Source organism: Geotrypetes seraphini, chromosome 1 (genome assembly GCF_902459505.1).
Source record: "Geotrypetes seraphini chromosome 1, aGeoSer1.1, whole genome shotgun sequence".
NCBI classification, from domain to species: Eukaryota; Metazoa; Chordata; class Amphibia; order Gymnophiona; family Dermophiidae; genus Geotrypetes; species Geotrypetes seraphini.
In genome coordinates this window covers 371,969,273-371,995,864 of record NC_047084.1, presented here as the reverse complement: position 1 = coordinate 371,995,864, position 26,592 = coordinate 371,969,273, and the positions used below count along the sequence as shown (strand labels likewise).

Below are 26,592 nucleotides of genomic sequence, written 5' to 3'. Positions count from 1 at the left end.
CTGTTGTTTTCTCCCTCCCTCCATGCTATGCCTTGCCTTCTGGCCTATGGAAAAGCAGTTCCAGCTTATGCTGCATAGAAACTTAAAACAGCAAAATAGAGTAGAGGGAATTTCTCCTTCAAACTCTCTCTCCCCTCTTCTCTGCTCATCCCTTCCACCACAACTACCTTCCATCCCTCCAGCTACTCCAAACCTCAAAACTGTTCCTCCCAAAAGTACCACTCCTCCATAACTACCTCTCACACACATTCCCATAAATTATCTCCACCTACCCTGTCACCTTCCAGTTAACTCACATGAGAAAAGCCGTCCCCCCTCTTCTTTTTTTCTCTAAGTGAGACACATGCATCTAAACATATTCACATAGCTGGCTGCACATATGGAGAAGTTGGAAATAATTTCTTGGGTCATCTTTTACTTGATTTCCCCCTTGTTTTTGATAGAATTGGTGCCCCTTAAAGGAAACCAATAGGATTGCATATTTTCTTTTAAACCAGTTAATCTTGGTAGAACTAATATTAGTAAACTACTACTCCAAAACTAATGGAACAGAACCTCTTAGAAATCCAAATAATCAATACAGGTTCCACATACAATTGGCTTGTACTTGTTCAAGAGGGAAAGACCTCAGTAACCTGCTCCATGCACCGAATAAGCAATTCAAGCAATGGTTTCTTCAGCAGGACAAAATCACCATCATTGGTCGTAAAACCCTCACAACCAACCGAAACAATTTTTTATGACAGTGTCTATCGCACCGTACTCTTTAAATCGGTAAGTGGTTGAAAAATGTATATTGTATGTGGAACCTGTATTGATTAATTAGAACTAATATTAGGCCAGTGCATCTTTGTATTTGCAATTCTGCTTTTCCTACAGAAATTGAAATTAGAAATCATTAGTTGGAATCCCAGACCTGTGATCAATTTCCAAATGTTTACATGGATTTGTTGGCATTTCTGGTGATAACAAAACATTTCATTTGTGTTCTGTCTGAGAAAAAAAGCAGACACAAATTGTCTGTCATGCTTCAACACTATGCTAGCGCTGAGTAGGTGGTCTGAAGTTGACTATTATAATCCCAGTTAACAGGCAATGTCACTTCATTGGTTAAGAGCAAAGTGAATTCATGAATGATTTTTGACATGTGAGAGGGAAGCAGATCAGAAGGAATTCTTTTGCTTCAGCTGTTGATGTCTGTCAAGCACAGCAGAGACAGAAGAACTTTATTCATATCTTAATTTGCTCATGTCTTTTTCTGTATTGGATCAGGACAAAAGCAGAGAGGACCGATCAGAAACTCTGCAGTATTGTTCAGAAGATTGGTTGGTTGTACACAGTGTTACAGGAAGTGCTTGTGCACCTTTCATGATCACCAGTCTGTTGGGTGTCATTCATGGTACAGGGTGTGTGGCTGCAGACTGCTTGCTGTAAAGTGGAGAGAGGAAACATGTGCTGCTTGAAGGATCTCTTCTTTGCCTGGTGACTTTTTTTGCATGAATTATCCTTAGTAGATCTTGCTGATTCACTTTTTCCCACTGTAATTGATTATTTGCTTAGTAAATCTATCTGTTAACTAATAGCACCACAACTGGATGCAGTTGTGTGGGTTAATGTATGCATTCATTTAAAGAAATACTCTAAATATACGTACTACAGTATTGATAAGAAGATATTTGATCGGCTGATAAAATAGTTTGGTTTTGATTTTTTTTCTATGTCCAATTATACTCATGTTCTTTCTTCTTATATATACCTCCCACCACCACCACCTATATACTATATATTAGGACCTTTTAAATGGGTGCATTACCCGACTGAATTTACTGACCATCCAGCTAACTTAACATAAAATTTTGTAATGGTATGCAATACTCTCCTGTCCTCAACTGGGCTACTCCATGCCACCTGGCTGGCAAAAACTCTGGGAAGAACACCAATAAAAAGCATGTATGCACACGTTACTCCTGGTGGAATTCTGCACAGAAAAATTCAAAATTCTGTACACAAAATTCTTATTTATTTGTCAGAATTTAAACAATATTTTTGCTAATTATTATCCACATTTCATTTAAAACTTTTAAAATAATTTTTTTCTTCTACCTTTGTTGTCTGAATGTTTTATTTTTCTATCATGTTGGTTCCAGTTTCTTTTATTTGCTTTCCTGTTGTCTGCTAATTCTCCTTCAAGTGGCTGCTATCCATTTGTCTTTTCTATTCCCTCCTATCTATTCCTTCCTACTAGAGAATAACACGGGGGCCGTTTACCGCGGTAAACCATGGGTCACCGCAGTAAATCCACAGGAATGGAGACATTTGCAACTTGTTTACCGCAGGAATGGGGACAAGACCTTTTACCGCCCTGTGGGAGCAGTGAAAAGTCTTACTTCTGTGGTAAAATAAAAATTGCACCCGTATCATTCCGAAAACAACTGAAAACCTGGCTCTTCTCTAGCATATAATAATCTCTTGTCCTGATTACATCCCCTCTTTTTATGCTTTGTAAACTCTTTCTCTTCTCTCTTCCCATATTTTTTAAACTCTGTAAACCGTGTCGAGCTCCTCTTCAGTGGAGAAGATGCGGTATATAAACCTAAGGCTTAGTTTAGTTTAGTTTAGTATCACTCGGCATCTTCTCCCCAGCTCCTCTTGCGCCTATTTTACCTTCAGAAGCCAGCCATGCCATGATGAAGACAGAAGGAACCTAAAACCAAAGCCTGAGACCAATGTGATTTGAAGAATAAAATTACCAGACAACAAAAAGAAAAAAAGTAAATTTATTTTATATTTTGTGATTAGAATATTTCAGATTTCAAATATGTATCCTGCTAGAGCTGGTATTAGACATAACTGGGGACCGCAAAGTCCAGGCTGTGCTTCTTTAGCTTCCAGCTGGCTTAGAGCTCTCTCTGACCAGGGGGCAGTTGCCCTAGTTGCACTCCCCTAACATTATTCTTGCCATGTGTGACTAAAGTATTCTGTTAGCTTGATTTTTCTATGTAGCATTCTGTAGTAGTTTGGTTTGTTCAGTTTTCACAATAGTGAAGGGGATATTTGTGAAAGGGAGGGTAAATGGGTTTTGTTGAACCTTGCTCTGTTTTATTTGTGTTTATAAAATGACAATTGTCAAAGGAGAAGCTTTCGCCCACACACACACGCGCGACTGCAGGGCAGCATAGGCAGGCTTCGCCGGCATCAGTTTCTTTTCTAAAGCACCGCAAAGGTAAGGGGGAGGGAGGGAGGGAGATAGATTTGGCTGGAGAGAGGGAAGGGGCCACGCGCGTGATCGGTGACCTCGCGCCTTCCCTCAGGTTTCTTTACGCTACAAAGGTAAGGGGGAAGGAGGGAGATTCTCGGGCCGCTGAAGGGCGGTGAGGTGGCTAGAGGGAAGGGTGGATGCTGTGGGGACGGGGTGGTGAAGGGGACGGGGTGGTGAAAGGGACGGGGCAGTGAAGGGGACAGATTTTTTTCCCCGTGTCATTCTTTACCTCCTACATCTGTCTCAGACACATTGATCATTTCTTTTAGCTCTTTTCTGCCTCTTTCTTACCCTTCTCTTTTTCATTTTTCATCTTCTCAACCATCCCCCATTTCATTCCTTCCTCAGCCCTCCATTCCTTTTCACCTTCAATGTACCTCCTTTACTTGCACAGGAAAAAGGAAATCTGCGCAGCTATGCAGTTCTGCATTGCGCAGTCGCGCAGAATTCCGCCAAGAGTAACGTGTGTTTGCAGTCTGTAAATAATAAACTTAATTTTTTTGTTTTAGAGGTCAAGCAGGCCCTGATATTCTCACAACTGGGGTGATGTCATCTGATAGAGCTTGGCATGGAAGATTGCTAGTTAAGTTGTTAAAAGTTTCTAGCAGTGCCGCACCACATATGTGCCTTCCTGCCCGACGCATAGTTTTCCCATAGAGCAGGGAGGACACATCTCTGTGTTCTCCTCTTTCAGAATATTTTTTTATGTTCATAGTGCCTTCCTGTTTGAGGTTTTTTCATCTCTTCAATATTTATTTTCAAAGTTCTTCCCTTGTATTTGAATTTTTTTTTAGCTTTTAGGTTCTTTTTTGCTAGTTAAGTAGACTCAAGTTTTGGCTGGAGCTTTGACCTCAGTTTGAGCGTGTCCCTTTTAATTTCAAAATTGAGGAATGCAATTTGGCTAGAATTTAAAAAAAAACCAAAACTATTCAAGAAGACCTCCAGTACCTTCAAGAAGTATGCCCAATATAATTGGGTAATTTCTGTCACGAACTTGCACTTTTAGGGCCGGATTCTGTATAGAATGCCCACTCTCAGAAGCTGCCTAAGCAGCTTTTGAGAATCGCACACGGGCGTCCTATTTAGAATCATATCTGTCCTCACAGACAGACACCTAAGTCTGCCTAATATCAAGATTCTCTAACCAGTGTCCATGTCACAGGCACCGGTTAGAGAATCAGGTTGTTGCTGAGCTTATCACGGCAAGGGATCTTCCTGCCATGATAACTTTAGCAGAAACCCATCCCCCATCCCCACAAAGATTACCGACAGGAGGGATGCCCAGTCCCTCCTGCTGGAACCCCCCCCCCCCAAACATTGCTGGCAGGAGGGATGCCCAGTCCCTCCTGCTGGAACCCTCCTCCTCCTCCACCAATGTTGGATGCAGTATTCCAAGTCAGACCCCACTTGGAATACTGCGTCCAACATTGGTCTCCCAACCTAAAGAAGGATAGAAACATAGAAACATAGAAAAAGACGGCAGAAAAGGGCTATAGCCCACCAAGTCTGTCCATTCCAAATACCCGCCCCCCTTAAATTACTCCTTTAGGGGTCCCATGTGAATATCCCATTTTCTCTTAAAGTCTGACACGCTGTTGGCCTCAATCACCTGCAGTGGGAGTTTGTTCCAATGATCCACTACTCTTTCAGTGAAGAAGTATTTTCTGTAGTCGCTATGGAACTTCCCTCCCCTGATTTTCAGCGGATGCCCCCTGGTGGTCGAGGGTCCCCTGAGGTAAAAGATATCTTCTTCCGACTCGATACGGCCCGTGATATACTTAAACGTTTCAATCATGTCTCCCCTCTCTCTTCGTTCCTCAAGTGAGTACAGCCGCAGTTTATTCAGTCTTTCTTCATATGTGAGATCCTTGAGTCCCAAGACCATCCTAGTGGCCATACGCTGAACCGACTCAGATATGAAACTGTTGGAGAGGGTGCAGAGACGAGCAACAAAACTAGTAAAAGGTATGGAGAAACTTGAATATGAGGATCAACTTAAGAGACTGGGATTGTTCTCCCTTAAGAAAAGGAGACTGCGATGGGATATGATTGAGACCTTCAAAATACTGAAAGGAATCGACAAAATAGAGCAGGAAAAACTATTTACATTGTCCAATTTGACACGGACAAGAGGACACGGAATGAAGCTAAGGGGAGACAAGTTCAGGACTAATATCAGGAAGTTCTGCTTCACTCAGAGAGTGGTTGACACTTGGAATGCTCTCCCAGAGGAAGTTATTGTGGAATCGACCGTCCTAGGATTCAAAAGCAAACTAGATAGACATCTCCTTACGAGAGGTATAGAAGGATATGGGTGACTAGAAATTACACCAGGTGTACACCTGGCAGGGCCTCCGCGTGTGCGGATCACTGGACTAGATGGACCAAAGGTCTGATACGGAGATGGCGCTTCTTATGTTCTTATGTTCTCCCCCTGAACATTGCTGGCAGGAGGGATGCCCAGTCCCTCCTGGCAGAACCCCCCACCCCCAAACATCACCAGCAGGAGGGATGCCCTGCCGAACATCGTCTGGTCATTTTTCAAATTTTGTTGGTCCCATGTTGGTCTGGTTGTCTTCTGATCAGGCTCTCCTTCTTTCTCCGTGCTAACCATCCATCTTCCATCTCTATCCTCCCCTTCTGTTTCCCTTTCCTCCCCCGGAGGTCTGGCATCTTTCCTTTTTTTCATTTCCATCCCCCCGCAGCTACAGCGATGGACCCCACCATCCACAGATCCACCATCTCTCCTTTTCTCATCTACCCTTTCATCCAGAATCTCTCGTTTGTGTCCCTGTTCCTATGCTCCCTCCATGCCCAGCATCTTATCTCTACCCACATCTAGCTTCTTCTTTCTCTCTTCCTTACCTCCTGTATCCCCTTCCCCAGGTACAGGCTTTCTCCTACTATCGCTCCTGCCATCCTGCACTTTGCCCACCTACTTTGGAGCAGTATCTGTCCCTCTTGTACCCTTCCCCTTGTGGTCTTGCATTTCTCCCTCTTTCCATTAGTCCAGCACCTCTCCTCTGCTTTCCTCCCCCTCTTTTTGGTCTCTCTCTTCCCTTCACTTCACCCCAGGTCTGTCATCTCCCCTCCCCTCTCTTACTCCTTCCTCCTCCTCCCTCTGCACAGGCCTGCCTCCCCACCGCCAAAGGAACTCTTCCTCTTCCTCCCTCTGCACAGGCCTGCCTCCCTGCCCTAAAGGCCTGCTCCCCGCCACCAAGACCTGTTCCCCCCAAGAAGGCCTTCTCCCCCCAGGAAGGCACTTTCTCTCTTCCTCCCCACACGAAGGCCTGCTCCCTCCATGAGGCCTGCTCCTCCCTCCTCCCCGCCGTGAAGGCCTGATCCCCCCCCTCCCCGCCACAAATGAACGCCTGCTCCTCCCGCCGCGAAGGCACATTTTCTCCTCCCCCCCCTGCTGGGAACGAACGCTGCTCCCCCTGCAAGCCTGCACCTTCCCTGCTCTTACCTCCTTAACGCTAATAGGGCAGCTTGCAGGCTCGCTGGTGTTATAGCGATCCCTGCAGCTGCCTGTGGTCTTCAGCGGCACGTTCTCTCTGCTGCGATCCTGCCCCTGATGTCTGCATGTATAACCGAAAGTTTAACAACAGAGCCTAGACGGTCTAAGTCACAAAAACCCACCTAAACTCACCAGATAAGCACTGCAAACACATAACACAGACCCCAACAAACTACCCCAGTGATCACCAACCCCCCCCATAAAAATTTTATTCACAACTTTAAATTTCAGCCTCCAGATCATCATCACCTGGCTGCCTGGCATAGGAAAGCCTAGTCGTCCAGCCCAGAGGCAGCTTAAGTCGTCTTGGGGGTGGGTTAGGGACCCATAGAGAAGAGGACCCATGCCCATAAGCCCCTGTAATCACTGCATTGATACTTAAACATGTGCACTGCCCTATACACCCCCAAAACCCTTTTTTACTGTCATATAAGTGGCTCCTGCAGCCATACGGGCTATTGGGGTGGTAGATAAGTGGGTCTAGGGGATTCTGGAGGTGGTTTGGGGGGCTGACTGTCACCTATAAGGGAGCTGTAGTGAGGAGAAGCCATGGCACCCTTTTTGTGAAGTTTACAGCGGTGCCCTGTAAGGTACCCCACTATTTAGGTGGCATGTCTGGTTGTGCAGTCCATCACTTTGCAGATCCCTCCCACGTCCAACAGGGCTTATTCTAGGCGTTTTGGACTTGGATGGAATGTTGGACAGAAATTTGGTATAAAGATAGACGATTTAGTGGCTTGGACGATCAGATCAGCAGGACGTATAATTAGACGATTTTCGAAAGTAAAAAAAAGTTGGACGTCTCTTTCGAAAATGTTATCTTAGGCTCTTTTTAACTTTGGACAACTTGCGATATGAACGTAAACGAACTTAGACGTCCCTTTCGATTATGCCCCTCTATGTTTTTTGGGATCCACTTCAATTATAATTATTTCTTAAAGGGAAAGAAACCTGACTTGTTTAATTACTATTCTCAATGGGGATTTATATTCGAGTAGCGCTATATGTATGTATATAGGATGTGAAAGGGGAAAGATTTTCCCCCTTCCACTCCTATTTTTTTTATTTCCTGCTGTTGTCTGAACTATAGAGTTGTCTTCCTTCAAGTTGTGGGCTAGATGGATATTGGTTTATTTGATGTTGATAATGTATTAATGGCTTAATCAATATCTTAATCATGTTTATGTTGATGTAAAATGATGAAAAATTTCAATAAAAGAAAAGAAAAAAAATTAGCAGGAAGGATGCCCACTCTCTACTGCCATGCTGACCCCCCCACCCCCCCCACCCCGGTATCAAAATTGCAGGAGGGATGCCGGTAATGGAAAGGCCCACAATTTTGGACAGGCAGGCCTATTAGTGGGATGTACTGAGCTTCCTTCTGCTAAGGGAGGGGGGATCAGGGGATAGGGTGGGGTTTTTAGGGGACCTCCAGTGGCAGGAGAGAGTGGGCATCTCTCCTCCTTTTTTTTCAGGGGAAAGGGAGAGAGGGTAGGGAATGTTTGAGGGGGGCACCGGGCATGGGAGTAGGCCTTCGGTGGCAGGAGGGAGTTGGGCATCCCTCCTGACGTTTCGCTGCTACGGGTGGGGGTGGGAGTTGCTGTGACAGGAGGAGAATGGGCATCATTTCTGCCATTTCTCACGCGGGGGAGGTGGGGTCGGCATGACAGGAGGAAGTGGCCATTTCTCCTGCCATTTTCTCTGGTGTGGGGGAATTGGTTCCTGGTGCTGATTCGTTGGGGAAGGCTGTCATCGGTGGTGGTGGTGGTGGGGGGAACTTTTTTTTCTAATAGGACAGATATTGTGCATGTATAACATGCACAGCATCTGTGCTCGTTAAAAAAAAGCTTAGACAGGTAAACCAGTCACTTTTTTTTGGATCGCTAAAAGCAATCACTTGTTTTAGTGCAGGGGTGCCCACACTTTTTTGGCTTGCAAGCTATTTTTAAAATGACAAAGTCAAAATGATCTACCAACAAAAAAATTTTAAAAAACACGACGCACACTGTACGCAGAGAAAATGTTAATTATCATTTGTATTTGGGGTTTTTTTCAGAGGTCAAGGCAGATGACTTTAAAATATGCAATGTCACCTCAGTAACAACTATACAAAAATAGACAAATATACACCCTTCCCTTTTACTAAACCGTGATAGCATTTTTAGCGTAGGGAGCTGCGCTGAATGCCCATCGCAGCTCCCAATGCTATAAAATTGAAAATAAAATAATTTTTTCTACCTTTTTGTCTGGTGATTTCATGAGTCTCTAGTTGCACTTTCTTCTTCTGTAAATCCAATATTTCTTTTTTCTTTCTGTCTGTCTTTCTATCCCCTCCCCTTTTCTTTCTGTATCTCTTTCTTTCTCTCTCCCCCTGCCCCCTCTTTATTTCTGTCTTTTTTTCTCTCTCTCTCTCCCTGCCCTCCCAAGCCATCGCACCGGTGCTTTCTCTGTTTCTGACACCCCCAAGCCACCATGCCAATTTCTCCCTGCTTCCTCGAGCCAGGCCTGGCGCGTATAAGCGCCGGGCCCACAAGCCTTCACCGCCGACGTCAATTCAAACGTCGGAGAGGAAATTCCAGGCCAGCCAGGCAGCGATTGGCTAGCCCAGAACTTCCTCTCTGATGTCAGAATTGACGTCGGAGGTGAAGTCTTGTGGGTCCGGTGCTTGTACCCGCCTAGCCTGGCTCGGCTCAGGAAGAAAAATATCCCAAAGGCAAAGCGATCAACTAGCGTTGCCTTTGCAATCTACTGGTTGATCACGATCAACCATTTGGGCACCCCTGTTTTAGTGCATCAGAAAGCCAACATGGTATTTTAATATTAATGAGCTTATTTGCATGGTCAGATCAGGGAATGAGCAATCATGCAGAAAACCATGCGGTGAGCTGTTTTCTGCATCGGCTCGGCAAATGCGATCATCACTAAAGCTGTTAAAACAGGTTAACGATGATCTCTGGCTTTAGTGCATCTGGGCCTGAGATTCTGCTGTACTTCAAGCTCCGTCTCTAGCAGTATTCAAATCCAGACTTGAAGTCTACTTCTTTGAAGCTGCTTTCAATTCTAAACTCCAACCCACCTGCTAAGCAGCAATATCTGTCTTATCATTCCGTCTGTAATTCCCCCCCTCCCCGAGCACTGTGTATACATGCACTTTTCTTGTCCAGTTTATGTGTCCTGACTAGATTGCAAGCTCTTTCGAGCAGGGACGGTCTCTTCTATGTTTTGAAGTACAGCACTACGTATGCCTAGTAGCCCTATAGAAATGATTAATAGTACAGTAGTATATATCAGGGGGATATTATTCTCCTGACCACTATATCCAATATGGTATTATATTCCTCACTGGTTTGAAAGATTTTGTCCTTTACTTTTTCTACCATCACAAAATATATATTACACAAAAAATTAACTTCATGGTATGATGATTTTTTTTTTAGTAAATTTAACAAATTTTTACCCTTTTTTTCCCCTTCCCACCCATGTTACCCATACTTTGTCTGTTTTCTGTGATAGCAATGCTGGACTGAAGAGCACACACTTGGAGCCTAGCTCCCAAATGGGGAACAGTGAGCTGCTGGAGAAAGGGAGCACAAAGCAGTTGGAAAAAGGAAGCACTGAAAACCTCAGCAATGGCACTGAAAGCAACATTGAAGCACCTAAGAGACTGGCCAGACGCCTCTACCTGCTGGAAGGGTTCAGGCGCTCAGATGTGGCCAAGCACTTGGGCAAAAAGTAGGTCACAGCCTTTTTCTCTTGATATCTGCTAAGAAAATCTAGAATTTTGTGAAATAACCTATAAGCCATTTCTTTCACTTTTAAAAAATATTGTGTGATTTTTGTAGCAATCAGTTCAGCAGGCTGGTGGCCGAAGAATATCTTAAGTTTTTTGATTTCACGGGAATGTCGCTGGATCAGTCACTCAGGTGTGTACTTGTGCTAACATATAATATTCTAATGTGCATAAGCATATGTTAAAAGGGTGCTTTTTTTCTTATTTGAAATCTGTGGCAAATCTCTTATGAAAACAAAACCCCTTTAAATTTCCTATAATACATTATGGGGCTCATAATCGAAAGAGAAAAACGTCCAAAAACCGGCCTAAGTCGGCACTTGGACGAACATTTCTCAAAAACGTTCAAGCGCCGATAAGAAAACCGGGTTTTGGGTGTATTTAAAAATGACCTAGGCCTTCATAGTGCCGCTCAACGTCCAAAGCTAAACTGGGTGTTTTGGGAGGCGTGTCGAGGGTGGGAGTTCCGGCTTAGACTTAGTCGTACAGCATGTATAACCGAAAGTTTAACAACAGAGCCTAAACGGAACTTGGACTTTATGACTTAGACCATGTAAAACATGGTCTAAGTCACAAAAACCCACCAGATAAGCACTGCAAACACATAACACAGACCCCCACACACACTACCCTAGTGATCACCAACCCCCTCCCCCACCCCCATAAATATTATATTCACAAACGGCACCCCCTCAGAAACAACGGAGGTGATCATCGGAGTGCCGCAGGGCTCGGTCTTGAGCCCGATCCTATTCAACATCTTCGTAAGTGACTTGGCTAAGGGTCTTCGAGGTAAAATTACGTTATTCGCCGATGACGCCAAACTATGCAACATAGTGGGCGAGAGCACAACAGACAATAGCACAGTGCCTGACAAAGGCTCAATATCCGACAGTATGACCCATGATCTGCTCCTACTGGAGCATTGGTCAAGGACCTGGCAACTAAGTTTCAATGCCAAAAAATGCAAGGTCATGCACCTTGGCAGCAAAAATCCATGCACGCCTTACACCCTGAATGGTGAGACCCTAGCAAGAACTGTAGCAGAACGAGACTTGGGGGTGATCATTAGTGAAGACATGAAGTCTGCCAATCAAGTGGAGAAAGCTTCATCCAAAGCTAGACAAATCATGGGTTGTATCCGTCGGAGCTTCGTCAGCCGTAAACCCGAGGTCATAATGCCTTTGTACAGATCCATGGTGAGACCCCATCTGGAATACTGTGTACAATTCTGGAGGCCACATTACCACAAAGATGTGCGAAGAGTTGAGTCGGTTCAGAGAATGGCCACCCGGATGGTCTCAGGACTCAAGGATCTCCCATATGGGGAACGGCTGGATAAGTTGCATCTATATTCACTCGAGGAGCGCAGAGAGAGGGGGGACATGATCGAGACGTTCAAATATGTCACGGGCCGTATCCAGGTGGAGGAAAATATCTTTTTTCTAAAAGGTCCCATGGCAACAAAAGGGCATCCGTTGAAACTCAGGGGTGGGAAATTTCATGGTGACACCAGAAAATATTTCTTCACCGAAAGAGTGGTTGATTGTTGGAATAGTCTTCCACTGGAGATGATTGAGGCCAGCAGCGTGTCAGATTTTAAGAAAAAATGAGATTGGCACGTGGGATCTCTTCGGGGAGGGAGTTAGGGGGTGGGACATTGGTATGGGCAGACTAGATGGGCCTTGGCCCTTTTCTGCCGTCAGTTTCTATGTTTCTAACTTTAAATTTCAGCCTCCAGACCATCATCGCCTGGCATAGGAAAGCCTAGTCGTCCAGCCCAGAGGCAGCTTAAGTCATCTTGGGGGTGGGTTAGGGACCCATAGAGAAGAGGACCCATGCCCATAAGCCCCTGTAATCACTGCATTGATACTTAAACATGTGCACTGCCCTATACACCCCCAAAACCCTTTTTGACTGGCATATAAGTGGCTCCTGCAGCCATAAGGGCTATTGGGGTGGTAGATAAGTGGGTCTAGGGGATTCTGGAGGTGGTTTGGGGGGCTCACCGTTACCTATAAAGGAGCTGTAGTGAGGAGAAACCATGGCACCCTTTTTGTGAAGTTCAAGTTTTTAAGTTTTTATTAGGTTTTATATACCGCCTATCAAGGTTATCTAAGCGGTTTTACAATCAGGTACTCAAGCATTTTCCTTATCTGTCCCGGCGGGCTCACAGTCTGTCTAACGTACCTGGGGCTATGGAGGACTGAGTGACTTGCCCAGGGTCACGGGGAGCAGCGCGGGGTTTGAACCCACAACCCCAGGGTGCTGAGGCTGTAGCGCCAACCACTGCGCCACACACTCCTCCAGCAGTGCCCTGTAAAGTACCCCACTATTTAGGTAGCATGTCTGAGTGTTCAGTCCATCACTTTGCAGACCCCTCCCACGTCCAACAGGGCTTGTTCTAGGCGTTTTGGACTTGGACGAAAAGTTGGATGGAAATGTGGTATAAAGATGGACGATTTAGCGGCTTGGACGATCAGATCGGCAGGACGTATAATAAGACGATTTTCGAAAGTAAAAAAAAGTTGGACGTCTCTTTCGAAAATGTGTCTTAGGCTTTTTTTAACTTTGGACGACTTGCGAGATGGACGTAAACGGACTTAGACGTCCCTTTCGATTATGCCCCTCTATTTCTTTTCAATGTGTGTGAAAATCTTTTGGCTCTTTAGCCTGGGGTTAGTTATTAATACTATTTGAAAAGCAGCATTTGAGTAATTTGTACACTTTCAGGAAAGAGAAGAAAAAGTGTTAGATTGTACATCAATGTGTCTATAAATTTGCATGGTGAAAATAAAAGGTGGTATAGGAGGATGTTGAGGCCTTTTAATGCAGATAGTGTATTAAAGCATAAAGCATCATTGTGAAATAAGGAGCATCTCAAGGCAGTTGTGCAATAATATCTTGTATTTGTGTATTGGTTTTTTGCAAAGGTGCTTAGAGTGCAGAGCACAGATTTATTTCAGTGCTGTTTAGCTGTTGGTAACTTTATACTGCATAATGGAAAGTTATTTGTACTCTTTTTGTAAAAGTGCTGCCAACACATTTTTCTTAAAAGTACTGGAATCTTTTTGAAACAAACAGTTATACAGGAAAGATGTTGTTCATATAAGGTTTGTTCCTCTATCGCTTGTTTGCCCAATGTTATAATAATCAATCAATATCAAGGTAATTGAAATCACCCATTATTATTGTGTTACCCAGTTCATTAGACTTCCTACTTTCTGATAACATTGCAGAATCTATCTGTTTGTCCTGGTCAGGTGGATGATAGTACACTCCTGTCATTATCCTTTTCCCCTTTACACATGCAATTTCTACCCATAGTGATTCCAAGGTATATTTAGAATTTGTAGTTTATTTGATTCAAGGCCCTCCTTAACATATAATGCTATGCCTCTTCCAATTTGATTTAGCCTATCAATGTAATATAATTTGTACTCTGGTATTACAGCATCCCATTAGTTATCTGTGATGTACATCACTTCAGGGTTCCTCCCATCTGGAACACCTCTTCTGAACTTATAGGTTATATTTAGCTCTGTTGTACCTTGGGTAAAGATTTAGGAGGCAGAATTGATTGTCTGTAGAGCGTTTACTCTGAAGTGATTTATGCAGTGGTGGGAAGAGTTCACTGTCTATTTCCTTGCATCCTAGCTTATATAGTGCATGAGTCTCACATTTCAATTGTATCGTCTGTGACCATTCTAGCTGCTACTCGTTTAGAAATAAAATATCTTATGTATTTTTCTAGTACATGCCCTGGCTCATAGCCTGTTGATATTTTGGGTCAGGGACTAGAACTTAGATCTCAAGAAACATAAACTACCGTATTTTCACGTAGATAACGCGCACCCGTGTAAAACGCGCACACGGGTATAGCGCGCGGGAAACCGACATATATGTAAAAAAAATTTTATATACCGCGCACACCAGTATACCGCGCATGCTGCCCCGAATCTCCCATCGCCGCCCGACTCTCCTTTCGCCCGCCCCGACTTTCCTCTGGCCACCCCGACTCTCCTTTCCCCCGCCCCGACTCTCCTCTCCCCCTTGAAGTCCTGTCCCCACCCTGAAAGCCTGATGCCCCCCCCGACATCCGATTCACCCCCTCGCAGGACCGCTCGCACCCCACCCCGAAGGACGGCTCGCACGCACTCCCACCCGCACCCCCACCCTGAAGGACCGCTCGCACCCCCACAGCCTCCCGACCCCCCCCCTCATCATGTAGAAGCTCCTACCGGTGTCCTGCTGCTTCCTCTTGGTGGTCCCGGCCCTTCTGTGAGCCCTGCGTCTGCGCTGCTTCGTCTTCCGGCGATCCCGCCCTCTGGTGGACGAAGGTCCCATAAGACGGAAGATATCCTCTTCCACCTCGATACGACCCTTGATATATTTAAATGTCTCAATCATGTCCCCTCTCTCTCTTCATTCTTCAAGTGAGTACAGCTGCAATTTATTCAGCCTTACTTCGTACGGAAGATCCTTGAGCCCCGAGACCATCCTGGTGGCCATCCGCTGAACTGACTCAATTCTCAGCACATCTTTCCGGTAATGTGGTCTCCAGAATTGAACACAATATTCCAAATGAGGTCTCACCATGGACCTGTACAATGGCATTATGACCTCTGGCATCCTGCTGATAAAACCTCTACGGATACAACCCATCATTTGCCTTGCCTTGGAGGAAGCCTTTTCCACTTGATTGGCAGTTTTCATGTCATCACTAATGATTACTCCTAAATCCCGTTTGTACTAATTTGTAATAGAACAAATGATTTGTATGTAATGTCTTATCTTATTTTATTTTGTCCACCCTGCTCTCTCTTTATGTATTGAAACATGTAATATGCATTGAAATATATGATATTGCGTAAAAAACAAAATCTATTAAACTTGAAACTTGATCAAGGAAGGTTACTCCCTTTATTTTGTCACCAAATCTCCTAATCATCCAAGAGTCCTCTTTCAACCTATAGCAGACGTCCCTTCTTCTTCAGGAAATAGAGGCTCTGCTTCAGCTAAATGCCATAGTGGTAATGTCCCCCTCTCAGAGAAATCAGGGGTTCTGTTCCAGGTATTTTCTCATTCCGAAGAAGACGGGAGGTCTACATCCAGTTCTCGACTGCCGAGACCTCAACAAGTTCCTAGTCAAAGAACAGTTTTGAATGCTATCTCTAGGAACTCTATACCCATGATTGGATTAAAATGATTTACTATGCTCTCTAGATGTAAAAGAAGCTTATACCCATATTCCAATTCATCCTGCTCACAGAAAGTTTCTGCAATTTCGAATTGCCCATCAATACTTTCAATACAAAGTTCTGCCATTCGGCTTGGCTTCCTCCCTAAGAGTGTTTACCAAATGCCTTGTAGTAGTGGCAATTCTTTATTTAACCTCCAGACCACATCAAATACATTTATTAAAACATTGAATATCCTCTCAAGAGCAGATAGATATTACAAATAGATCATCTAATATACCAAGGATCCTCAGACTGCCACATGAGTAGTGTAACTCAGCATGGCTGCAGTCCTCATTGATCCTGTTAATGTTTCATAATCTATACTTTTTATTTGTGCCATCATATTTCTATATTTCTGTAAATGACTTAGCTTACGTTGTTGTTAACGCATCTCCCCTAAGATGCATTTCATTTACTACAGGGTCGGGGAAGATACTAGAATCAAAACAAAATAGCTTAGTCTTTCATCTCAGAATGTTCACTATTTAAAAAAAATCATTAAATATCACACTCTTACCTTGACTAATAGCGTAGCTTCTCTACTTTACACTCTGCCGCTATAAATGAAAATGGCCGCGGTGTTCTAACAATGCTCTGAAATAAGACACCCCTTCAGATAAAAAGTATAGATTATAAATCATTACCAGGATCAATGAGGATTGCAGCCATGCTGAGTTACACTACTCATGTGGCAGTCTGAGGATCCTTGGTATATTAGGTGATCTATTTGTAATATCTATCTGCTCTTGAGAGGATAGTCAATGCTTTGATAAATGTATTTGATGTGATCTAGAGGTAAAATGGAAGAATTGTAACTATTGATAATTGGGATCGGCTAAGCATTATGCCCCAAAGCAAACTAACAAGAACATATTGTAGTAGTGGCAGCAGCTTTAAGAGATCAGAGGTTTCAAGTTTTCCCCTATCTTGATGACTGGCTCATAGGGGTTTTGCTCAGCAACACAGTCATCAATCATGTACCTTCAGCACTTAGGGTTCGAAGTCAGCTTTCCAAAATCTCAACTTCAACCCTCTCAAACAGTTTATTGGAGCCCTGGTCGATACCATCTAAATCAGGCCGTTCCTGCCTCAACAAAGATAGGACAACCTGATTCAACTTTGCCATCAAGTATACCATCTTCCATCCATTTTGGCCAGGCAAATGATGAGACTATTAGGTCATATGGCATCTACAGTCCATGTTACTCCTTCGCGAAGCTTCATCTCAGAACAGCTCAGTGGTTCCTGGCGTCTCAGTGGTCTCAAGCTCTAGATCCTTTTTCACAGAAAATTACAGTCACCCATCGCTTCATCAATCTCTTCAGTGGTAAATGAATTTGTCAAATCTTTCCAAAGGGCTGCTGTTTCAATCACTTCCACATCACCAGATCCTGTCCACAGACTCGTACATGTATGCTTGGGAAGCTCACCTGGATGGGCTACAGACGCAAATTCATTGGTCTGCGCAAGAACAGAAGCTCCATATAAACCTCTTAGAACTCGGAGCAATTCGCAGTGTGCTAAAGACATTTCAGCACATTATATCCAATCATGTTCTCCTGGCCGCACGGACAGTCAAGTTGCAATGTATTACATAAACAAGCAAGGAGGGACAGGTTCTCTGACTCTCTGCCAGGAAGCTGAGAAGGTTTGAACTAGGGCAATTGCTCGAAACATATTCCTCAAAGCTGTCTATGTTAAGGAGCACAAAATACACTTGCTGACAAACTCAGCAGATATCTTCGACCAAACAAATGGACCGTCCACTCCAAAGTCTTGCATCTGATATTTTCTCAGCAATCACAAACTACCTCTATTCTGTTCCAGGCAATACTCTCCTCACCATCTGGAGGCAGATGCCTTCCTCTTGGATTGGAAGGACTAATTCCTTTATGCGTTCCCTCCAATTCCTCTAATTCTCAAGACGCTGGTCAAGCTCAAGCAAGAATCAGCCAACAGATACACCGACGAAAGTACGCAGGACGTAGGTGTGCCAACATCTGCATGCAGAATGAATATGTGCCGCCGGTTCTGCTGCTTTCACGCCTTACCATTAGCATTCTGAAGGGGGGGGGGGTGGAGGGAACTCCTGCAGTACACTTAGAACTGTCGTGCTCCCGTTTGGGGGGGGGGGTTGGGAGAGGGGAACCCCTCAGTAACTGAAAACTTCATTCTCTCACTGTTTGGGAGTTTTCAGTGGAGTGGGGGGTTCCCCCACATCCCCCCCCAGCGGGAGCACGAGCAGTTATAATAATAACTGTTTATATACTGCAGGACCATGAAGTTCTATGTGGTGTACAATGATTAAAAGATGCTACAAATTGAGTAGAATTAACAAAGTTAAAAGCTAATGATTAACAGCTCTAGAGATCAGTTATTGTGGAATAAGATTGTAAAGGTCAGTTGCCTAAATACTTCAGGAACAGATATGTTTTTAGGTGTTTCCTAAATTCCCCATTAATAGTAGGCATAAGCAATTGTTCCAGATCTTTACCCCATAATGCTGCCTGATGTGAGAAAAGATGGTGGTGATGTCTCTTAAATTTACATCCTCTAACCGGTGGGGAAACAAAATTCAAGTGTGAGCTTCTCTTATGTCTGTTGGTTGAGAAAGAGAAAAGGTCAGTTGTATATTTAGGGGCTAAACCGAATAGTACCTTAAAGCAAAAACATCCAAACTTAAACTTCACATATGCCTCCATCGACAGCCAATGCAGAAGTTGGTAGGAAGGTGTTACATGATCAAACTTCTCAGAATGCTGGTAAGGCATGAAAGCAGTGGAACCGGCAGCGCACCAATGTTTGACGTGCCACAAGCCACCATGATTCTCATAGCACCTTGGTGGCCCAGACAGCCATGGTTCTCCCTTTTACTTCAGCTCAAGGTCAAAGATCCAATACCCCTTCAGATCTTTCCACTTCTTCTCATTCAGAGTCAAGGGTCTCATCTCAATCTGCAGTTGTTACACCGGACAGCTCGGTACTTCTTAGCTTAACCTCAACAGATGCTAATCTTTCTGATCCGGTCAGAGTCATTTTAGAAGCATCCAGAAAACCTTCTACACAGCCGTGCTACAAACAGAAATGGACACGGTTTTTAGCGTGATGTGATCATCATCAGAATGCATCCTCCTCCTCCATACCTTCAGAGTTGGAATATCTTCTACACTTATCCAACTTGGGTCTTAAAACCACTTCAATCAGAGTTCACCTTAGTGCTATCAGTGCTTTCCATGTTCAAGTTGACAATAAATCTTTAGCGGTTAATTTTCTTGTTTACAGATTTATGAAAGGAATTTTCAACATCAAACCACCTCTCAAAACTTCTTAATATTGGTCTTGCCAGACTGATGAAGCCTCCAATTGAACCAATGTCTTCTGCTCATCTTAAATATCTCACTTGGAAAGTAGTATTTTTAATCTCCATCACTTCTGCTCGTCGAGTGAGTGAGTTTCAAGCGTTGGTGTTGGACCCACCTTTTACAGTTTTCCACCATGATAAGGTGGTTCTCTGCACCCATCCTAAATTCTTGCCAAAAGTGGTAATGGAATTTCACCTAAATCAGTCAATTGTGCTTCCAGTTTTCTTTCCAAAGCCTCATTCTCACCCTGGAGAAACAGCTCTTCATACCTTGGACTGCAAAAGAGCCTTGGCTTATTACTTACAAAGGACTAAGGGCCAGATTCTCAAAACTTTAATGGCATCGCTAAACTGTTTTCCGACAGTTTAGCCTACACGCATTTTAGCGGCGGATTATCGAAATGGCTTATCTCTATTTTTAGCGAGGTTTCTAGCAGTCTCCGACACTAACATGCAAATGGGCTCTTCAACATTAAAATGAGCACTCCAATGGATTCTTTAAAATTGCTGAGCCATTCTCCAAGAGCGGCGTCGGAAATTAGCGACAAAAATCAGTGACTGGTTCAGGGGTTCCGGTACAGTGACAGTACTGTTTAAAATCCCGGCATAGCAGTATCGGAGACTGCTAGAAAAAGCCATTTTGAGAAGTGACCCCCCCCTTAGCAGTGGGAGAGATGCCCACTCTCTCCCGCTGCCAAACGAATCCCCCCCCTGCAGCATTATAACACCCCTCCTGCTTCTGACCCCTCTCAAGGTTCCAAGGTTTATTAAAAATTTGATTACTCGCCTTTTAACATTCTAGGCGATATACAATACAATTAAATTGAGGGGATCAAAATTAAAACAATTAACAAGAACCAAAACACAGACAAGACCCACAGACAAACGGAAGACAAGAGGATAGAGGGTGAAATACAATATTTTAGAAAAGAAAACAGTTAAGGATAACACAGAGGGGTAGAGGAAAGTTAGTTGAGCGCTGCTTTTTCATAGATTGTAAAAGAGTCCTGAATTATGGAGTAAGCGCATCTCTGTAGAGGAAGCTTTTTAATGCCCCTTCAAATTTATCAATGTTTGATTTTTCCCTCAGATAAGAGGGCAGGGAGTTCCAGATTTGGGGGTGCTATAATGGCAAATGAAGTGGTACATCCACTCCTGTCCAAGCTTCACTGGCTTCCAGTACACTCCATAGTCCTCTTTAAATGTGCCTGCTTAGCTTTCAAGATCCTACACGGCATCCTTCCTCCCGTTATTCCACTCTTTTGGAACTCCTCAAACCCCAGCTCCACCAGATCCTCCTAAAAACTGAAACTATCATTCCCCTCTACAAAAGGTATATCCTGCGCAGGAAAACTAGGAACATCCCTACCCTTTAGAACCACAGAACTCTGGAACAACCTCACATCCCCGCTCAGAAATTCAAGCTCCCTCCAACTCTTCCGCAAACACCTGAAAACCTGGCTCTTTTCAAAAATCTAACACCTCCTGCTCTCTGGTACTCTTGTCCCTCTCTATCTTCTTAGCTCCTTTCCTTTAACCCTTCATTGGAGTTCCTTTCTATCCTAACTCTGTAAACCGTGCCGAGCTCTACGCTTGCGGAGATGGCACGGTATACAAACCTAAGGTTTAGTTTAGTTAGTTTAGTTTACATCGCACATGAAAAGTTTTGAGGGAGGGAACAAAAAGTAGATTCTGAAAAGAGGATCTTGGAATTCTAGCTGGAGTGTGCGGAATCATTAGCTTATCGATAAAAGCTGGTAGTCTGGATTTGAGCGATTTGAAAGTGAGAAGTGTGATTTTGAAAATGATACGATGTGGAATGGGAAGCCAGTGTGCATTTTTAAATAATGGAGTGACAGGGTCATATTTTTTTGCATTATTAATAATTTTAATAACAATGTTTTGAATGAGTTGTAGCCGTGTGATTTCCTTTTGCGTAATTCCTTTATAGAGGGAGTTGCAATAATCAATTATAGCGCTAACTAGCAAGTGAATTAGAATATTTAACGAAGAGGGTTCCAGGAAGCTAGGAAGAGATCTGATCAGTCAAATTTTATAAAAACAGTTTCTGACCATGGCACTGATTTGCCCTGTACCTTTAATTAGATGGCTGACCAGAGGGATGCCTACTCCCTCCGGCCAGCTGGCCCGCCTCTTCCAAAATGGGATTTCTCCTAGGATGCACCAGGGAGGGGCCTGAGGCTCTGATTGGCCCAGGTTGTTTAAGGTATGCTGCTGGGGGAAGGGGAGAGTGGGCATCTCTCCTGCTATGAGGGGGGTGTTATATGGTAGCAGGAGAGAATGGGCATCTCTCCCACTGCTGGGGAGGGGGGGGTTCTCTTAGCAGTGAGAGAGAGTGGGCATCTCTCCCACTACTATCACCAGTGATGGACGCATGCAAATTTAGTGAGTCTTCGCTACTCTCCGCCAACCTCATTTACATGAGTGTTTTTTGGAGAATGATTCACTTTTTTAAATTCGCTAACATTTTTTTTAAGAATCTAGGCCTAAGACACACACAATGTCTCCTCAACTGTTCATCTCCTTTGATCCCAACAGATTGGGTTGTCCGGTGACCAAGAGAACTATTTCCACATGGCTTGCAGCTTGTATTTCCTTCTGCTATGCTCAGGCTAGGCTGCATCCCGGGGTCATGTAACAGTACATAAAGTCCGAGCTGTGGCAGCTTCATTTGCTTTTTTTTTTCGTGTCACTCCCATTGATGAAATCTGCAAAACAACTACTTAGTCCTCAGTTCACACGTTCATGTCTCTTTACTGTCTGGCATTATATTCCAAATGAAATGGGCATTTCGGCCAAGCAGTTTTACAAAATTAATTTTCTTGATGGCCAACTCTCCCTCCATCCCATTGTAGTAAGCTAGGGAGTCCCATATGTGAGAATATGCTGCCTGCTTGTTCTAGGATAAAGCACAGTTACTTACCATATCCGGAGACAGCAGGCAGATATTCTTACATCCCTCCTCCCATGGTTGGCTTCTTAGCTTGCTTATGGAACTGAGGTGCCTTGAGCCTCAGTGTGCAGGAAGGCAGTCGTGAAGTTTCTAAAAACTTAAAGTGACAGTTCACTTGTCAAACTGTCCATACCGGTTTCCATGGATGATGCCACCTATATGTGAGAATATCTGCCTGCTGTCTCCGGATAACCCCTTTTACGATTTAAGTAACTGTGATTTATCCCCATCTAGTCATGATCCTGGCAGCTTGGTAGTCCCTCATGTGAGAATATTATGCTTGCTTGTCCTTGGAGAAAGCAAAGATACTTACCTATAGCAGGTTTTCTCCGAGGACATATATTCTCTCAACCTGTCCATCTTCCCTAGTTGGCTACTTAGGCTTTTTTTTATATTAAACTGATGGTCCCACAAGTCACCATCAGGCAGAAGGGCACAGATAACGCGTTTGGTATGGGCACTGCTTAAAATAATTAAAGTGATAGTGCGCTTGGTAGTGCAAATAGATGATGTCACCCACATGTGAAAATATATGCCTGTTGTCCTCAAAGAACACTTACTACAGGTATGTATCTTTGCTTTATGGCACAGGGGTATGTGTGCTGTGAAAAGCTCACTACCAAATTGTTTGTTTTTCAGAACAAACGTTTGTGTTTTATGTTGATTGTAGATGTGGAATAAGCTAATAGTGTTAGTTATTTTGCAAGCTTTTGATGAATTTTACTAAAAGTTTTTTTCTTTTGAAATTTTCTCCTAGGACTTTCTTTAAAGCTTTTTCACTTATGGGAGAAACTCAGGAAAGAGAGAGAGTCTTAATTCACTTCTCAAATAGATATTATCAATGTAATCCACTCGCCATTTCATCTCAAGGTAATTTCACTTCCTGCTATTACTCAACCTCTGTGTTTATTCCTACAAAGATTGTATTAGTGGAAAGAGAAGGAGGACCAGCTTTATTTATTGGCATAGGCTGAACAGACGACTGGTTGTTTTGGCCTCCAAGTCATCTTTCTCTTCTTGGACAGAATTACTGTCAGCATCTTTTGGTTAGGAGAGTAAATCACTGCAGACCCCCTCAGAGATATTTTATTTAGCTTTATTTGCATAGGGTGTCTACATTTTTTTCTTTTCCCTACCTTTAGCTGTTCTGAATGTGCTCTGAAAAGTTACTAGCATGTTCAGCGGGTTTTGGTGATCTAGAATGAACAGGGCATGTCAGCTTGTGAAGTAGAGGAGTTAATTAGAGGTTAGAGCAATGGACTGAGAACTTTACACCCATGGCTGAATTATTTACACCTTATCCTCACGACTCCTCCATTGTGCTGTGCTTCCCTTGTCATCGAGGCCTTTCTGGGCTCTCTCTCTCCAGTGACCTCAGTGGTAGTGCCAGGGGTTCTTCCACCTAAGAGCACAGTTTCCCCATAGCAGAGCCGTGTGCAAGATATGGGGTATAGTCAGAAGAGGACTGGGATGAAGTGGATTCTGTATTTATGCCTTTATTTTCCCATTCTGGGTCCTCAGTACTAGGAGATTCTGCATTGTGCCTGGAAAGGTCAGGTCCCGACTAGGTGGCAGCCCTGAATCTCGGAGAGGACCTGACTATGCATAGGCTGTTTAAGCTCATAGCATTTTTGGAGATTATTACTGAGTCTCTCCAAGAATTAAAGATAGAGCCTTCACAGACCTCTACTGCCCAGTACTCACTTATGAACAACACTAAGACTCAGATCGCATGCTTTCTCTCCCTTCCGTACATTAACAAGATGCTAACTGACCATTGTGAGATCTCTGAGGGGCCCCTCAGGGTGGCTAAGGCCATGATAAAGCTTTAACCATTAGACACTGTTTATTCTGCCAAAGGTGGATTTAGGACCAGAGATTAGATTTTGTCCTTAAGTGGCAGTTTGAGTCTGCAATGTTGGAGTTGAAGATGGCAGTATCCAGTCTGGCCCATTCACAACATCCACTATCTCCTCCTCTCCCTAAAAGATCCCACATGCCTATCCCACGCTTTCTTGAATTCAGATACAGTTTTTGTCTCCACCACCTCTACTGGGAGACTATTTCATCCATCTACCACCGTTTAGATAAAAAAGTATTTCCTTAGATTAGTCCTGAGCCTATTACCTCTTAAATTCATCCCATGCCCTCTCACTCTGAAGTTTTCTTTCAATTGAAAGAGACTGGCCTCCTGCATATTTATGCCATGTAGGTATTTAAACAACTCTATCATATCTCCCCTCTCCCATCTTTCCTCCACAGTATACATATTAGGATCTTTGAGTCTGCCCCCATTTGCAATTTGACGAAGACCACTGACCATTTTAGTAGCCTTCCTCTGGACCAACTCCATCTTGTTTATATATTTTTAAAGGTGTGGTCTCCAGAATTGTACACAGTATTCTAAATAAGGTCTCACCAGTCTTATATAGGGGCAACAATACCTTCTTTTTCCTACTGGCTGTTCTGCTCCCTGTGCATGCAAGCATCCTTCTAGCTTTCACCATCACCTTTTCAACCTGTTTGGCCACCTTAAGATCATCACTTACTATTACATCCAAGTCCGTTCCTCTTTTGTGCACAAAAGTTCTTCACACCCTAAAACTGTACCGTTTCCTCGGGTTTTTGCAGCCTAAATGCATGACCTTGCATTTTTTAGCATTAAAAGAGAAAATGAAAAGGATAAGAGAAAATTAAGGGAGACTGTAGTAGGGTCTACTCAAGAGAGTTGCCTGGTCCAATTTGGGGAAATTGATATATTAAAGGAGGGCAGAGACATTGATATGGTAAAGTGGATAATATAATGGTCGGACCATTAGGTTTTGATAGAGAACAAACCAGATGGGGAGACGATGATATCTGTTTGTGTAAGTATTAAGTCCAAAGTATGAACCCCTCGCCCAATGCATTGGGAAGGATATCCATCGAGAAAGATTGAGTTTTGACAGTAATGAGAAAAAAAGTTTCTAGTTCAAGGGTGGGATGGAAGATCAACTTGAATATTTAAATCTCCTAAGATGATAATGATTGGAAAATGTATAATTGCATCTATAATTGTCTGAAAGCAAGAGTCCTACTGTGCTTGCATCAATGATGGCAGACAGTAGAAAGTAACAGTATAAGTGGCATCAGAGTGCAAATTTGGAATGCCAGGACTTCAGGGTAAGGGGATGGAAAATTAAAAGCTCTACAACTTGCAATTTAGAAGAGTGGAGAAAAGCCAGACCACTACCACGTCTGAAAGATCTAGATACAGTGGTAATATTTTGGTTTACAGGAAGGCAGTTAAATAAATTTCTTCTTCTTTGATTCAGGTTTCTGTTAGAGAATTTGTGATTGGGCCAAGTGGTCATCACCCCCAGGCGCTTCTGGTCTTCTTTCTTCTCCTTCAACATTAGACTCTGCTAAAACAGCACCAGACATTGTTAAAAACACGCTTCACTCACATACACATGAACAGGCCCCTCCGGACATCTCTCTGGTAACCACCGGGTCCTCTCTGACGCCTCCCTGGACTTATAGGTTTTCAAGCAGCTTCTGGTACCACTGCCAGACTCTCTGCTGGTCACCATCAGCCCTGCCGGTCACTCACCAGTCACTGTCAGTGCCAAGGTTTCTTAAGAACATAAGAATAGCCTTTCTGAGTCAGATCTTTCTGAAACTACTTATTTCTCTCTTGCTTCTCTATCTACTAAGATTGTTTCCTACTCCCGTAAGGCCCCCTAGTATCTCCCTTATCATAGAGAACTGAAGCAGAAATACTGAGCATTGGAGTGTATAATGGAAAAAATCTAAATCTCCCGCGGATACACAGTCTTGGAGGGACAGTATTAGGTTCTATAATACAGCATTAAAAAAAGCTAGGAAAAAGTTTTACGGTGATAAAATTATCAGATCCAATAATCAAAGCAGTACTCTGTTTAACAACTGGCTCACTTTAACTTCTAATAATGATTCATCTATACATCCTTCCTCTCCAGTAATGGATGATCTAGCAAAATTTTTTAATGACAAAGTCACTGCCATAAAAAATTCTTTTCCTTCCTTAGTTCTTACAGTTCTCTGGTGATCAGCGACACCAATCTTATCCCAGTGGACAGAACCTGGTCAGTCTTTGAGTATGTATCTGAGGCTTAGGTTTCAAAATTGTGTCACAAACTAAGATCTTGTAAATGTGTCTTGGATCCGTTTCCTTCATACCTCTATGAGAAAATTCCCACCCAAGCCATTTCATCTCTGAACAGACTTATAAATTCTGCCTTACTATCGGGTCTATTCTCTGTAGAGATGGGTGACATTGCTCTGACCCCACTACTGAAAAAAGCTGATCTAGACCCATCTAGTTATCGACCGTCTAGTTATCGACCTATAGCGAATATTCCTCTCCTGACCAAAATGTTAAAGTCTATCATATCTGCTCAGCTTTCATCATACTTAGAGAGATTTTC

At 43.5% G+C, this 26,592-nt stretch overlaps 1 protein-coding gene across 3 annotated transcripts in view; it reads left to right on the top strand.

The window, feature by feature from the left end:
* PSD3 (pleckstrin and Sec7 domain containing 3) overlaps window positions 1-26,592 on the top strand; it is an 811,466-nt gene that overhangs the window by 338,570 nt on the left and 446,304 nt on the right. For 2 of the 3 annotated variants that reach the window (XM_033915196.1, XM_033915210.1), the window contains 3 exons: window positions 10,290-10,508; window positions 10,619-10,699; window positions 22,902-23,014. In XM_033915196.1, coding sequence (XP_033771087.1) covers window positions 10,290-10,508; window positions 10,619-10,699; window positions 22,902-23,014 — 413 coding nt within the window. Of the gene's footprint in view, window positions 1-1,323; window positions 1,483-10,289; window positions 10,509-10,618; window positions 10,700-22,901; window positions 23,015-26,592 lie in introns of those variants that run through there. The other variant, XM_033915202.1, reaches the window with a different exon arrangement.